We start from the raw sequence: 15031 nt of genomic DNA, 5'->3' as shown, positions 1-15031 counted from the left end.
GTCCATATTCACCCTCAAAGGTATTACAACCTACATTTGGATACGGCTCGGCGCCCTCTAGCGGCTAAAATATGGTATTAACAGCAGGTTAATGTTCCAAAAAATGGGTGCTTAGCATAATGTTTGCAAGGGAAGGGTTCTTAAGACACTGTGAATGAAAATGTAAAATTGTTGCTTCTTAGACGTTGACGGCCTCTGTGGCGCAGCGGTAGTGCGCTCGTCTGTGACACCGGAGGTCCCGGGTTCGAATCCCGGCCAGGGCATGATGAGAAAAGAACTTTTTCTGATTGGCCTTGGTCTTGGATTTTTATCTATATAAGTATTTATTATAAAATATAGTAACGTTGAGTTAGTAGCTCGTAACACAAGTCTCGAACTTACTTCGAGGCTAACTCAATAGGTAGGTATGTGTAATTTGTCCTGTATATATTTAACTGTATTTACCAATTTATTATTAGAAATGATTCCTTGTATTTTGTAATACGTTAGTTTATATTTCTTGTATGACGTTTGCAGTAAGAGTGTCTGTGGTGCTCGAATCGTAAAGGTTAAAATGCGTGATGCGCAGAAAGGAGCAGGTTCGAATCCCACCTCGGCCATGTACCAGTGACTATTTTCGAAGTTTTGTGCATTAGTTTGAATACTAACCGATGCTCTAACGGTGAGGGAAAACATGGTCAGGTAAATTAACAATGTGGCTATTCCCTTAGTCGCCTATTCGACAACCATGGGAAAGAGACGAAGTTGTGTATTTGAAGTAGTGGAAATAACACAGTCGACCACTCTTACTTGAATAAAAAAGCGTTCAAATTATTCTTACTAACGACTCTTTCAGAGTGTACATACATACATATAATCACGTCTTTATCTCTTGCGGGGTAGACAGAGCCAACAGTCTTGAAAAGACTGAAAGGCCACGTTGAGCTGTATTTGTTATAAAATATGAACAATACTATATTTTATAACAAATACTTATATAGATAAACATCCAAGACCCAGGCCAATCAGAAAAAGTTCTTTTCTCATCATGCCCTGGCCGGGATTCGAACCCGGGACCTCCGGTGTCACAGACAAGCGTACTACCGCTGCGCCACAGAGGCCGTCAAAGTATGTACCTACATTAGTTTAATTTCTAAACCTAAATGCCTAAAATTCTATTAATCAAATAAAAAAAAATTATATACTTACAGTCTGCATAATTTCCGCAAAATACATTTCGCACACGCTAACTTCATTTGCCGATCACTAAAACGTGGAAACTATCTCCAATTTATGTACTGTCCCAGTCGGGCACGCAGCTGTTAATTTAGGCTGAAAGAGTTTAACACACACGCATGCAAATTTAGGCGCGAACGTCAGAATTAAATTTGACAATTGCGGAACACAAAACCTGTACGCGTGCATTTTTGGCGCGAACATTTTTTTTGTCTTTTTTTTTTACTTTTTTTTTTAACACTGCGTTGGCTTTTCGTGTCATCATAGCCACAACACGGTTTTTTTCACCACAAATAGATTTCGACCTAGGATATAGCATGCACGGGCTTAATATTCTTTTTTGTTATTTTTATTGCTGGAATTGAAACGGGAGAATGCAAATTTACGTTTCGATGAAAAATAACCTTTTAAAAGCCGACATTTTTTTTTTCTTTTATGTTTATTGGTGCGTGGTTTTTTATTTTAACTGATAGTTATTTTAGATTCGCCACGGGGCGTCACTCCGTTGGAAAACTCCGTTGTTCCAGGTTATATACATCGTAACAAGTGGAAATCCATAGTCTCTGCCTACCCCAGTGGGAGAAAGGCGTGATGGTATGTATGTATGTAAATATGTATACCCGAGTAAGAAATAACATTGCTCTTTTAGTAGATTTTGCGTGAAAGACAATCCACACATCCTTTTTCACAAACCAGATCAACTTGAAAAAGTTCGTTGAAAACACATCATGCCTTCCCGGGATTTGAACTCAGGACCTACTGTGTCACAGACAAGCGTACTACCGTTGCGATGACGAGATTCACCACTGGATCTTATAATTAAAACCCGAATAAAACACAGTGTACTAAAAGCAACGTTAATGGGAATTCATATTTAGCAAACAACGTTTTTGCATAGACCACTTTTAAGCTTGCGTTCGTTAGGTTAAGCTGTGGTTTTGGTGATGAGATAAGAGTTTCTACTTAATTTTTAAGATAAAATATTATTGTAAAATCAATCAAGGAAAAGGCTAACAAACTTGGAATTCTTCTTTTAGGGTTAGCAGCTAACCTGTCACAATTTTAATCCCAATTCCATCATAAACCCATAAAGCTTAATGTGGCCTTTCAGTATTTTCAAGAATGTTGGCTGTGCCTACCCCGCAAGGGATTTAGACGTGACTTTATGTATAAGTAAGAATAGTATAATATAAATTCTGAAAACACACCGTGTAACTGTTATCATATCTTTCGCCCGGAGAATTCACATAAATAGGTGCTTTAAAAGCGGCAATAGTTTTAGAAAATGTTGGCGTCAAATAGAATAGAATAGATTTATTTTCAAGGTATCACTTATTGACGTCACATCACATAAATCTTATTATAACTACTACCGCTTCCAAAGCTCATGTGTAGAAGAAGCGGCGGAACAAACTACACTGCAGCAATTTGTGACCAATTGTATAAAACTTTCAACTATAAAGAAAGTCTTTAAAATTCACATTTGTCTAAATACGCATTTAAATAACGTAGGAAAAAATCTGCATTTTCAGTTAATTTCTACTGAGTGAAAATATTAACTATTGATATAATTACACGGTACACGACGATGACAAGTTTTCATCGTCAATTTATATATATGGTGACGATATATAATATATAAATTTGAAAATGATACCAATCATTTTCAAATTTATTATCCTAATAAATAATCTTTGTAATGTACCTATAACATTCTTTGTAACATCCTTTTTTTTTAAGATATTGTTCCAAAAATCGCTTCGCTTATAACTGTAATCGCTGCTTATTCACTGTTTGCGCTTAAAGTATTCATTCTAAATTGGTTTAGGTATCTCGCCTATGCAGTCCGCTAGCAAAGACGAGTATTTATTTATTTATTTATGTACACGAAATTTTAAACAGGAGCATTCAAAACAGTTATTATAGTACAAAGGTGCTACTTATTTCAAAAGAAATCTCTTCCAGTAGACCCATGAGAGGAGATATGAATTTTGGAGCGGTTTGGCGTGTGCATAAATAACATTTAACTGAAGATACATGCTAATACTTACGTAATTAAACATGGAACAATTAAATAAATGACAGTAATAAACTACATAAACATACTAATATATGTATATATATATATATATAATATAAGTCACGAGTAATTTGGGAACATAATTTGAATGGTATGCATATAAGGAATGGTAGCATTTCCGTAATCATAGATTAAAGAGTGAAAGTTTAAATATTGCAAAAGCGTTGCACATGAGTCTTGCGACAATAAACACGAAATATGTGTGTGTTATAGCAAAAATAAAATGAAATTCGATGAAGTTTTGATCCGAAGAAAATTCCAGCTTCAAGGAAGTTGCGATGACATTTTTAAGAATTAAAAATGTTTGTTAATTGTTTTGGTTAATTGTAAAGTTGACTAATTGAATATCAATTCTAGCATTAAGCCAAACAGCTGAACGTGGCCTATCGGTCTATTCAAGACAGTTGGCTCTGTTTACCCCGCAAGGGATATAGACGTGATTATATGTATGTATTTTTGTATGTAAAGTTCACGTTTTTGAAGAAAACGCTGAAGTGCAGTTTGTTACCATTAACCATTTCCTCACGATGTTCTCCCTAACCGTAAGAGCGTCGATTAGCTGTAAGAGTGATTTTATGTTTAAATCTTTGCATGAAGCAAAGGAAATATGCAGAGATCGTGGCAAGTGTAAAGAGGTAGTCTCTGCCTACCCCTCCGGGAAAGAGGCGTGATTTTATGTATGTATGTATGTATCTTTGCATACGCATACACAATAGAATTAAAAAAAAACTCTACTGTTACTCCACAGCTTTATAAGCTATACAAACTATAGCTAAAAGCCAAGCTATTATAACGGCTTTGTGAGCTAAATCACGTCACGACGATACAAGCTAATCCAGCGTCGATGAATCATTGTCATCAGACCGGGCCGAACCAATTTAGCTTATAAATGATGAATTTATAAGCAATATTGCAGAATTTGTGTAGTGTGGTTCCCGGCACCAATAGAAAAAAGAATAGGACCACTCCATCTCTCTCTTCCATGGATGTCGTAAAAGGCGACTCAGTCGCCTTATAAACTTGGGATTCTTCTTTTAGGCGATGGGCTAGCAACCTGTCATTGTTTGAATCTCAATTGTATCATTAAGCCAAATAGCTGAGCGTGGCCTATCAGACTTTTCAAGACTGTTGGCTCTGTTTACCCCACAAGGGATATAGACGTGACCGACCATATGTATGTATGTATGTATTATAGTCACGAGGTATGTTTATCTCTAATCCCCAAACTATGCACTGTTATCAAAACTCTTATAGTTCTAGTTCCAATGTTTCCTACAAATTGTTAAGCTTAAAACTTTGCTGTTTCAACTATAAACTATTTAGTGAACGAAATTAGAACAATGCATTAGTGATAATAAGAAAGTTATTTTAAGTTATTTATAGAGTTAGTAAACAAATCAACCGTGTGATTTCCGCCATTTTTAGATTAGAACCAATCCATATCTTTCCAGTGTGGTTCCCGGCACCAATACAAAAAAGTATAGGACCACTCCATCTCTTTCCCATGGCTGTTGTAAAAGGCGACTAAGGTATAGGCTTGTAAACTTGGAACTCCTCTTGTAGGCGATGGGCTAGCAACAACTAGTTGGATCTCAATTCCGTTATGAAGCCGTAAAGCTGAACGTGGCCTTTCAGTCTTTTTTTTATATATATATAAATATACATACATACATACCTACATAAAATCACGCCTCTTTCCCGGAGGGGTAGGCAGAGACTACCTCTTTCCACTTGCCACGATCTCTGCATATTTCCTTCGCTTCATCCACATTCATAACTCTCTTCATACAAGCTCGGCGGTTTCGGGTACTTTTGACCTGATCCTTTACCAGGACGTCCTTAATTTGATCATGATAAATATATACGGGACAAATTACACAGATTGAGTTAGCCTCGAAGTAAGATCGAGACTTGTGTTACGAGATACTAACTCAACAATACTAATTTTATAATAAATACTTATATAGATAAACATCCAAGACCCAGGCCAATTAGAAAAAGTTCATTTCTCATCATGCCCTGGCCGGGATTCGAACCCGGGACCTCCGGTGTTACTGACAAGCGTACTACCGCTGCGCCACAGAGGCATTCAATCGTCGTCAGTCTTTGCAAGACTGTTGGCTTTGTCTACCCCGCAAGGGAAATAGAAGTGATAATAATGTTTGTATGTATAAACAATTTTCCACAATTTTTTATTTTAAGAATTTTATAGGCACGGAATTCTTCGTGCGCGAATCACACTCCCACTTTTCCGGTTTTTTTTTTTAAAACCATGTCATTATTTTCAGTTCGAAACGTGTTTTTCAATTACGAACGAAATGTTATTTCATTTATATTCAACATTCATGGAAACTTTTAGTATGTTATTTATCATAGCCGCCAGCCACTATAAAATTGGAAAATTCAATAACACGTGATTTAAATTTGTACGACATGACGTACATACGGACTTGTATAGTTTTTTTTTTGTTAATAATGGACACAGGGTTTAGGATTGCCGTGTGGTTCCCGGCACCAATACAAAAAAGAATAGGACAAATCCATCTCTTTCCCATGGATGTCGTAAAAGGCGACTAAGGGATAGGCTTATTAACTTGGGATTCTTTTTTAGGCGATGGGCTAGCAACCTGTCACTATTTGAATCTCAATTAAGCCAAATAGCTGAACGTGGCCATTCAGTCTTTTGAAGACTGTTGGCTATGTCTACCCCGCAAGGGATATAGACGTGACCATATGTATGTATGTATGGACATCGGGTTACATACATACATAAGGTCACGCCTATAACCCTCGCGGGGTAGACAGAGCCGACAGCCTTAGGAACATTGAAAGGCCACATTTAGCTGGCCTGTAAGGCTTATTGATGGAATTGAAATGTGACAGATTGCTAGCCCATCGCCTGAAAGAAGAATCATAACTCAATAAGTCTATCCCTTAGTCTCTTTTTACGACATCCCTGGGAAAGAAATGGAGTGGTCCTATACATACATATAATCACGTCTATATCCCTTGCGGGGTAGACAGAGCCAACAGTCTTGTAAAGACTGATAGGCCCCGTTCAGCTATTTGGCTTTGAGATAGAATTGAGATTCAAATAGTGACAGATTGCTAGCCCATCGCCTTAAAGAAGAATCCCAAGTTTATAACCCTACTCCTTAGTCGCCTTTTACGACATCCATGTGAGAGACATGGAGTGGGCTTATTATTTTTTATATTAGTGTCGGGAATCACACGGCACATAAATTCCTACAATAAATAACTTTAACTAAAATCAAACCAAATTGAACGACGAAGAAGAAGAAAATGCTGCAGTGCAGTTTGTTACCGCTTCTTCTTCACTGACGCCCTGGAAGCGGCAGTAAACTAAGTTTTAAGTAATTTATTTGACGTCAACCAATGTTGTTAAACCATACGTTTTGACAAATATTAAGCGATATATAGTAAGTATCCTATGATAATGAATAAAAATTTCAGTTTTTTTTTTTAATTGATTCCTCCACCGCGAATTCGGAACACGACAGCTCGCCGATAACCAGTCACATTATTTGGACAATCGGTCAACATGATAACGAGCCGGAATGCGGTAGGGTAATGTTAATTTTATTCATTGTAATTAAATGACCACGACCGCTGAATGGCCACGTTCAGCTGTTTGGCCCAATGATAGAATTGATATTCAAATAGTGACAGGTCGCTAGTCCGTTGCCCAAAAAAAGAATCCCAAGTTTGTGAGCCTATCCCTTAGTCACCTTTTACGATATCCATGGGAAACAGCGCCGTGTGGTTCCCGGCACCAATACAAAAAAAGAATAGGACCACTCCATCTCTTTCCCATGGATGTCGCAAAAGGCGACTAAGGGGTAGGCTTATAAAACTTGGGATTCCCCTTTTAGGCAATTGGATAGCAACCTGTTACTATTTGAATCTGTTACTATTCTTTATTTTTATTACTATTAATGTTAATTTTATTCATTGTAATTAAACGAAATGTCTCGCCAATTTGGGCCTCGGTTCAGGAAACTGCCTTGCGAAATAGTTCGGTCGGGAACAAAGGTTTGCTTTGTAATTAAATGGTATATATATACTGACAGAAAGGGCTGGTGTCAGAATTGGATGGTGAGGAAAAGAAGATTAATATAAATCTAATTAAATAAAAAAGGACTATGACTGATTGGCAGAGAGCATATAAACCCAGATTTCTATTTGTTTTTGTAAATACTCTTTTTGTATTGGTGCCGTGTCGTTCTCGGCCTAGAATAGGACCAGTTCATTTGTTTCTCATAGATGTCGTAAAAGGCGACTAAGGGAGAGGCTCATAAACTTGGGATTCTTTTTTTGGGTGATGGGCTAGCAAACTGTTACTATTTGAATCTCAATTCTATCATTGAGCCGAGCAGCTGAATGTGGCCTATCAGTCTTTTCAAGACTGTTGGCTTTGTCTACCTCGCAAGGGATATTGACGTGCCTAAATGTATGTATGTGTATGTATAAACCCAGAGCCCTAGCGGTTAAGTCTAGATAAGTAATTGGAATTTGATATGTAAGTTTCTTCTTCCTCCTACGACTTACCGGATACAGAGAGTAATTGTCGATATTATTCAATAAACGCGGGTAAAACCTCTAGTTTAATCTAGTTCCAATCCCAACTAATATTAAAAATATGTAAGTTTGTTTGTTACCTCTTCACTCGTTATCTACTGAACCGATAATCTTGAAATTTCGTGTATTTAATTAAGAGTCTAGAGAAGGACATGGAAATTGGAACCTTTAATCCCAGTGAAAGCTATAAATCACATAGGATTTGCTAGAAAACCTTTTGTAGGTGGCGTTAGCAGACGAAGCTGCGGTCATAAGCTAGTTAACAATAAATCAATACAACTGAAAAAATCTTTATTTCCTTTTAAAAACATAATAACACACATGATAAGAATAAAAAATAACACACATAATAAGAATCACTACATAGTATAAAACAAAGTCGCTATTTTAGTCTGTTTGTCTGTATGCTTAAATCTTTAAAATTACGCAACGGATTTTGATGCGGTTTTTTGTAACAGGTAGAGTGATTCAAGAGGAAGGTTTTTATGTATAATAACATTTATAATTTTGCATCCGTGCGAAGCCGGGGCGGGTCGCTAGTAAAATAATAAACAGAACATTATAAATAACAAAATAAAAACTAACCATTAATAATTCTCATCGAAACATCCTTTATCAGTTCTTGATAATCGTACAATATCATCATTAGTTGAATAAATTATATTATTCCTATTATCAAAAGCTAAACTGTAAATACTCCTTGACTCTATGAAAACGTGCAATTTTCCATCTTTCAAAAGAAAAACACCCACATTGGAACACACATATACATTTCCTAAATTATCTTCAGTAATATGCCTCACTAGGATAACATCATTGATAGTTTCAATTTTCATTTCATTGACATTATATTTAAACAGTCCAGATTTATTAGCAATGAACACTTCTCTGTCATTTGAGAAATAATGATCAACTTCGATATTAACAAATTCTGTTACCGTAATGAATTTTCCATTCACTTCTACGTGAAGCTTTTGATATGGGAAACTTATGTAGAACAAAAATCTATTATAAAATAAGGCCCATACATTTATATATTCTCTATACTCATCGGCTTTTTTTGTAAACATATTGTATGTGTATATACCTTTACTTCCTCCTAGATATATAATATCATCATATTGATCTATAGCTATAGCACATCCACCTATAACACCTTCTACGCCGCCAGTTTCACCTGTATTAAGCTGCATATAACCTATTTGTACATCTATATCAACATATGAATCACTAACAGAATAAGAGAAAAATAACGTATTGGAAGATCTGTGGACATTTAGATTCATTGGACGCTTGACGTGACTCCAAAGAATATCCCTTTTGTACCAATTATCATTGATTTTGACATTTTCACATGTGCTATTGTAAAATTCTTGAGAAGCGTTGATGGTCTTCATACATCCGACGATTATAATTACGTCTATAAGCAGTTTTCCTGATCCTTTCAATAACTGTAAATAATGAATTTGGTATTATTGAACATTACATTTTATTATGTTTAATGCAAATTTTATTATCATGTGCTGCAGTGTAGTTTGTTCCGCCGCTTCTTCTACACATGCGCTTTGAAAGCGGTGCTAGATATAATTAGATTTAAGTTATGTAACGTCAATATGTGATACCTTGTATATAACTTGTATTGAATTTTGAAAATAAAACTATTCTATTCTATTCTTAACTAAACAAATAAATATATGTTGAGGTGACTATATTTATTAATGACCTCTGGTTGCACTTTGTGTACAGGTATTGTAAAAAATAATAACCTATAAGGCCTAGACCTGACAATTGCAGACTTAAAAGGATGACTACGTAGATGTTTTGTAGGAAAATGTTTTCAAATTAAAGTTGGCACTCCCCAAGGATTTTATCTCGACCTCTTATTATTTCTAATTAGAACTTTGAACAGCAGTGTTACAAAATTTGAATTAAGTTGCGTACTTTTGTATTTAAAAACCACATCCACTTAAAGCAAGTAAGGTTAAATTGTCTGCAAACCTTTTGACTTGACTTTAAATTATCATTAAAAATAGCAAAAAATACTTACGCTTTGAACTAAGCTTCTCATCCCTTCTTTGATGAAAAAGTGCTGTAAATAATTTAAAATATAAATAAATATATAACGCATCCACCAATTTTGTTCACAAGATCATGTTCAACTACTTTCACAAAAATCTTGACCAATTTCATTTTTCTTTGACGGTTTCTGTAGCGCAGCGGTAATAAGCTTGTCTGTGGACACCGGAGGTCCAGGGTTCGAATCCCGGCCAGGGCATGATGAGAAAATAACTTTTTCTGATTGGCCTGGGTCTTGGATGTTTATCTATATAAGTATTTATTACAAAATATAGTATCGTTGAGTAAGTATCTCGTAACACAAGTCTCGAACTTACTTCGAGACTAATTCAATCTGTCCAATTTGTCCGGTATGTATATATTTATTTAATTTCGTTCTTTATCTTAATAGTTTATCTGATTCCATTCTCATTTGTCTTGATTAAAACATGAGATACGCTACTAACAAACGGACGAACACTAAACATACTGTAAAATTATTTAGCAAAGTTTTTGTAATCAGATAGATGCCTGTCTGCCAATTTCTAGCTTCAAATAATTTTTAATGAGCTATGTAATTATTATCATATTTATTTGCCTTTTTGTGTGTTATTTTTTATTTATTTATTAGACTCCTGTGGAAATCGATAAAGATCCTAATCTAAGTTGGCAATTATTCAGCTCTCAATATGATTGTTCACTACATACCAATGAATCCGATCAACACATTCACAAATTAACGAACAATATTAATATACTCACGAAATAAAGTATAATACTTAAAATAAAGTTAATAAGATTCAAATACTGAAAATTGGATACATAATTTTCAAGACACATACTTAATCACTGAAATCAAAATACGAAATGAGAAATATGTTATTGTTAAGACATTACTACAGTATAATAAACATTAGCGAAACAGCATTTGAAGAATTTATAAACAAAACATTGTTATTTATAAACTACAGTGACAAGTCAATTAGATTCATAACATGGGTAAATAGTTCTATAATACTTTTTATATTTAATTGTTCTAGAGTTAAAACGTTATTGTCTTAAAGACTTGGACATTAATTTCTCTTCTTATAACACATTTTTATTCTCTATTCTTAAATGTGTAAAACATCGCTACGCATCATACGCTTTGAAAGCGGCAGTAAACTTGATTTTAAATAATTTATTTTGACGTCAACCAAAATTGTGAAACCAAAATTATGACAATTATTAAGTGATGTTAAAATGTCCCATTATAATGACTTAAAATATTAAAATTTAATTTAACTTGTCAATACATACCACTTTGTCGACCGTCTCGAAAATTCCAATGTCTTAGTGGAGGCGTAGTTACAATTTCAGATATTCCAGGTCTTTTGCCAGTAATTGACTCATAGCAGGCATCCCTTATAGAACTTTTACTCGTTTGCAGTCTGTATATAGATGTGGCATCAGAATAGATGACGCGATCATTCTCATCAAAAGTTAGACCATACGCTTGATCTATATCAGCTATATGTTTAACTCTGTGATACGGTTTATCTTCGATATAAATACCATTGATTCCACAGAAATATATATCACCATAACTATCTTCAGCAATAGCTCTTACAATTATATCATCATCAAGGACGATTATACGTCTACTATTCTTTTCAACTTTATACAAAGCAGTTTTGTTAGCATAGTACACGCTGTCATCTTTTGCTATGAAGAAATTATCAACTTCTATATTTCTAGCTTCGGCGACTATGACGTACGCATCGTTTTGATAAACGTAAAGTTTTTGACTCGGATATTGGATGTAATAAAAGTTTTTTCTAACAAACAGTGCCCATATTGATTTGCCTTTCTCATCGAAATAAGTTGCTTCTTTCTTTAGGAAATTGTATACGTATATACCGTCGTGACCTCCTAGATACATGTCGTCATTACTAGCGTCGTAAGATATAGCATACCCACCAGGCAAGCCATCAACGTCATTGCATATTTTGTTTTTAATATGACAAACTTTAATTCCAAAATCGATGGATGTTCTATTTTTTATTGTATGACTAAAGAAAATAAGACCTGAGAACTTATGTGTGACAAGGTTGTATGGTTTATTTATATTTTCAAATAGAACCTCTTTGTCGAAATAAACATCGTTGAACACAAGACCGTCGCATACTATTGTTTTGGCGTTTAGAGTTTTGGTTATCATAACTATTAATATTATTAAGTTCATGATAGTTTTTGATGATTTTCTCAGTGTAACTTTTACCACAGTATTGTAAATCAGTTTCTTTACGTTACGAAAATTACAAGGTTTATTTTTTAATAGAAATCTTCATAAATCACTGAAATAAATGGACCATGTTTAAAAAAAAATTAAAATTTGCAGTAAAAGATCTGAACACATATCTTAGGCAGCGCGCGCACAGAAAAATTGCATACATTATAAAATAATTATAACAAAAAATCACAGAAATTTTGACTTGGAATAGCTGTTATAAAGCTAACTTATAGGCTGTAATTATAACGCCTAACAAACCTGAACTATCAAATTACCGGGTTACTTTAAACTTTACATCATAAAAGTAAATTGCATTAAAAAAAAATTGCCGGGAAAAAGGCGTGAATTTATGTATAAATATACACTTATTGTATGTAAGTTAATCGCATAAAAAATAAATTACCGGTAAAAAGGCGTGAATTTATGTATAAATATACACTTATTGTATGTTAAAGCGTACATACGTACGCTCGTAACTCGTTATTTTTCTATATAATACTGTTCAAATTGAGATGGATGTGTAAAAACATGAAACGTAGCAAAGGCAGTCAGCGTAACATTATGATATACATAAGTGACAGACAGACAGACAGACAAGACAAGATTCGAAGAGAGTTGTGAGAATATATAAAAATGATTCCGCCATCATGAGTACAATACAAATTATCTTTATTGCCCATAAAAAAATACATATGTAGTAGAAACATACATACGTTGTGAATATGTTGAGCAAAGGCGGACTTATGAAATATCAAAAAGAAGCAAAATATTGGTTCATACATACATAAATATAATCACGTATATATCCATTGCGGGGTAGACAGAGCCAGACTTGAAAATAGTGACAGGTTGCTAGCCCATCGCTCAAAAGAAGAATCCCAAATTTATAAGCCTATCCTTTAGTCGACTTTTAGGATGTTCACGGGAAAGAAATGGAGTCTTATAATTTTTTCTTTTGGTGCCGGGAACCACACGGCACTACATAAATATTGGTATATATGTATATAGTATATTGATCAAATCGGAAACGTACTGGCAAAAGGGTTCCCGAAAGCGATAAGCTTACCAGAAAATAGTTATGAAATGTACGTAATGGATGTAGTAAGCAATAAACAATGAAAACATTCTCCTTTTGATTTAGTCTCTGCCTACCTCACCGGGAAAAAAACGTTATTAACATATGTATTACCTTAAAACTGTTCACTCAGTCAGAACACAATTTTTGACCCGTCATACAAAAATCCGAACACACTCTTCAGTTAAACATGTATTTGTAAATAAACGTTGTTCATCATAGTTGAAACCGGTTCAGTTTTTAGGAGTTTCTCGAGAAACATACTGGAATGTTGTGTAAACAACTGAATTATTAAGTCATTAAGTGTAATTACTAATCAATAGCTTAACGTGGCCATTCAGTCTTTATATAACTGTTGGCTCTGTCTACCCCGCAAGGGATATAGACGTGACCATATGTATGTATGATGAGTACATCATTAAGTGTCATTAAGCTATTTGAAAAAAATCTACCGATTTTAAATCTCATAGTTTTGTTTTTAGTTATTTTCCACTAATTAGTTTTCGCTAGTACCGTATGGTTCTCGGCACCAATAAAAAAAAGAATAGGACCACTCCATCTCTTTACCATGTATGTCGAACATAATGTCATGTAAAAGGCGACTAAGGGATAGGCTTATAAACTTGGGATTCTTTTTGTTTAGGCAAACTGTCACTATTTGAATTTAAATTTTATCCTTAAGCCAAACAGCTGAACGTGGCCTAACAGTCTTTTGAAGACTGTTGGCTCTGTCTACTTCGGAAGGGATATAGACGTGATTATATGTATGTATGCAGTTTTTGCACGCGGTGCGCCCTCTTGTAAAGACCCCTTCATACACCACATAAAATTTAAACTTAACTATAAAAAAGTTTCGACGTGAATGACGGACAGACGAACACACTTTCACATTTTAATTATTATGTACTATAAATTTTATTTCAGACTTGGATCATTAAGCACTTCAGGTGATGACTGATGATGATAATGCCTTAATCGCTTAACATTTAATATTTAAAATGACTCTCTGCTTTTAAAACTAAATATAATCACAAAGACATAATTAAAATCTGTTGTAAAAAAAGAAATATACAAATCGCGAAAAAAAAAATTCTAATTGAGAACCTCTCTTTTTAAGTCGTTACAAATCATGGTATTATATTAAGGGCAGTTATAAATTTATTCAATAGTTATGGACTTATGTTTTATTAAATAATCTTACCTTACGTAAAACAATATAAGAATATTTTTATAATAAATTTTTGAATGAACTCTTAAAACTGACTGCCTCTAAATTATATTGCGTACGCGTTCATATAATATTATACGTTGTGATGTTTGCATTTGTTTGTAAAGATTAAATATGTAAATAAACAATTATCTGTTTACAAACATTAATTAACTGATTATGCATAAAACAGTTTTAGTAGATCTTATTAATAAATATAAATAATTGGATAAATTACACAGACCGTGCCGTGTGGTTCCCGGCACCAATTAAAAATACATAATAGGACCACTCCATCTGTTTCCCATGGATGTCGTAAAAGGCGACTAAGGGATGGGCTTGTAAATTTGGGATCCTTCTTTTGGGCGTTGGGCTAGCAACCAGTCACTATTAGAATCTCAATTCTATCATTAAGCCTAACAGCTAAACTTGGTATTTCAATGTTTCCCCACACGGCGTATGTAAATATAAGTACATAAGTACTACATTGAAATATGCCTTCATAAATAAATAACTTTATAATGTATA

General features: G+C 34.3%; 2 protein-coding genes across 2 annotated transcripts; both read right to left on the bottom strand.

Annotated features, from left to right (window-relative positions):
• Window positions 1–8481: 8481 nt before the first annotated feature.
• LOC106139927 (ommochrome-binding protein-like) lies at window positions 8482–9291 on the bottom strand. Its single transcript, XM_013341441.2, has one exon. The coding sequence runs from the start codon at window positions 9289–9291 to the stop codon at window positions 8482–8484; it is 810 nt and encodes a 269-aa protein (XP_013196895.2).
• Window positions 9292–11237: 1946 nt separating this feature from the next.
• Window positions 11238–13075, bottom strand: LOC132903231 (ommochrome-binding protein-like; the record flags this gene model as incomplete). The annotated part of the gene is made up of 2 exons (XM_060950879.1): window positions 11238–12130; window positions 13060–13075. Coding segments are annotated over 2 exons (909 nt in total), but the record flags the coding sequence as incomplete, so codon positions are not given.
• Between the last annotated feature and the right edge of the window lie 1956 nt (window positions 13076–15031).

Source organism: Amyelois transitella, chromosome 23 (assembly GCF_032362555.1).
Source record: "Amyelois transitella isolate CPQ chromosome 23, ilAmyTran1.1, whole genome shotgun sequence".
Lineage (NCBI taxonomy): Eukaryota > Metazoa > Arthropoda > Insecta > Lepidoptera > Pyralidae > Amyelois > Amyelois transitella.
Note: the sequence above shows the minus strand (reverse complement) of the source record. Positions and strands in the feature narration are given on the sequence as shown.

Excerpts from the sequence above, each read along its gene's own strand:
- LOC106139927 (XM_013341441.2), bottom strand. The coding sequence starts at position 9,291 with ATGAAGACCATCAACGCTTCTCAAGAATTTTACAATAGCACATGTGAA.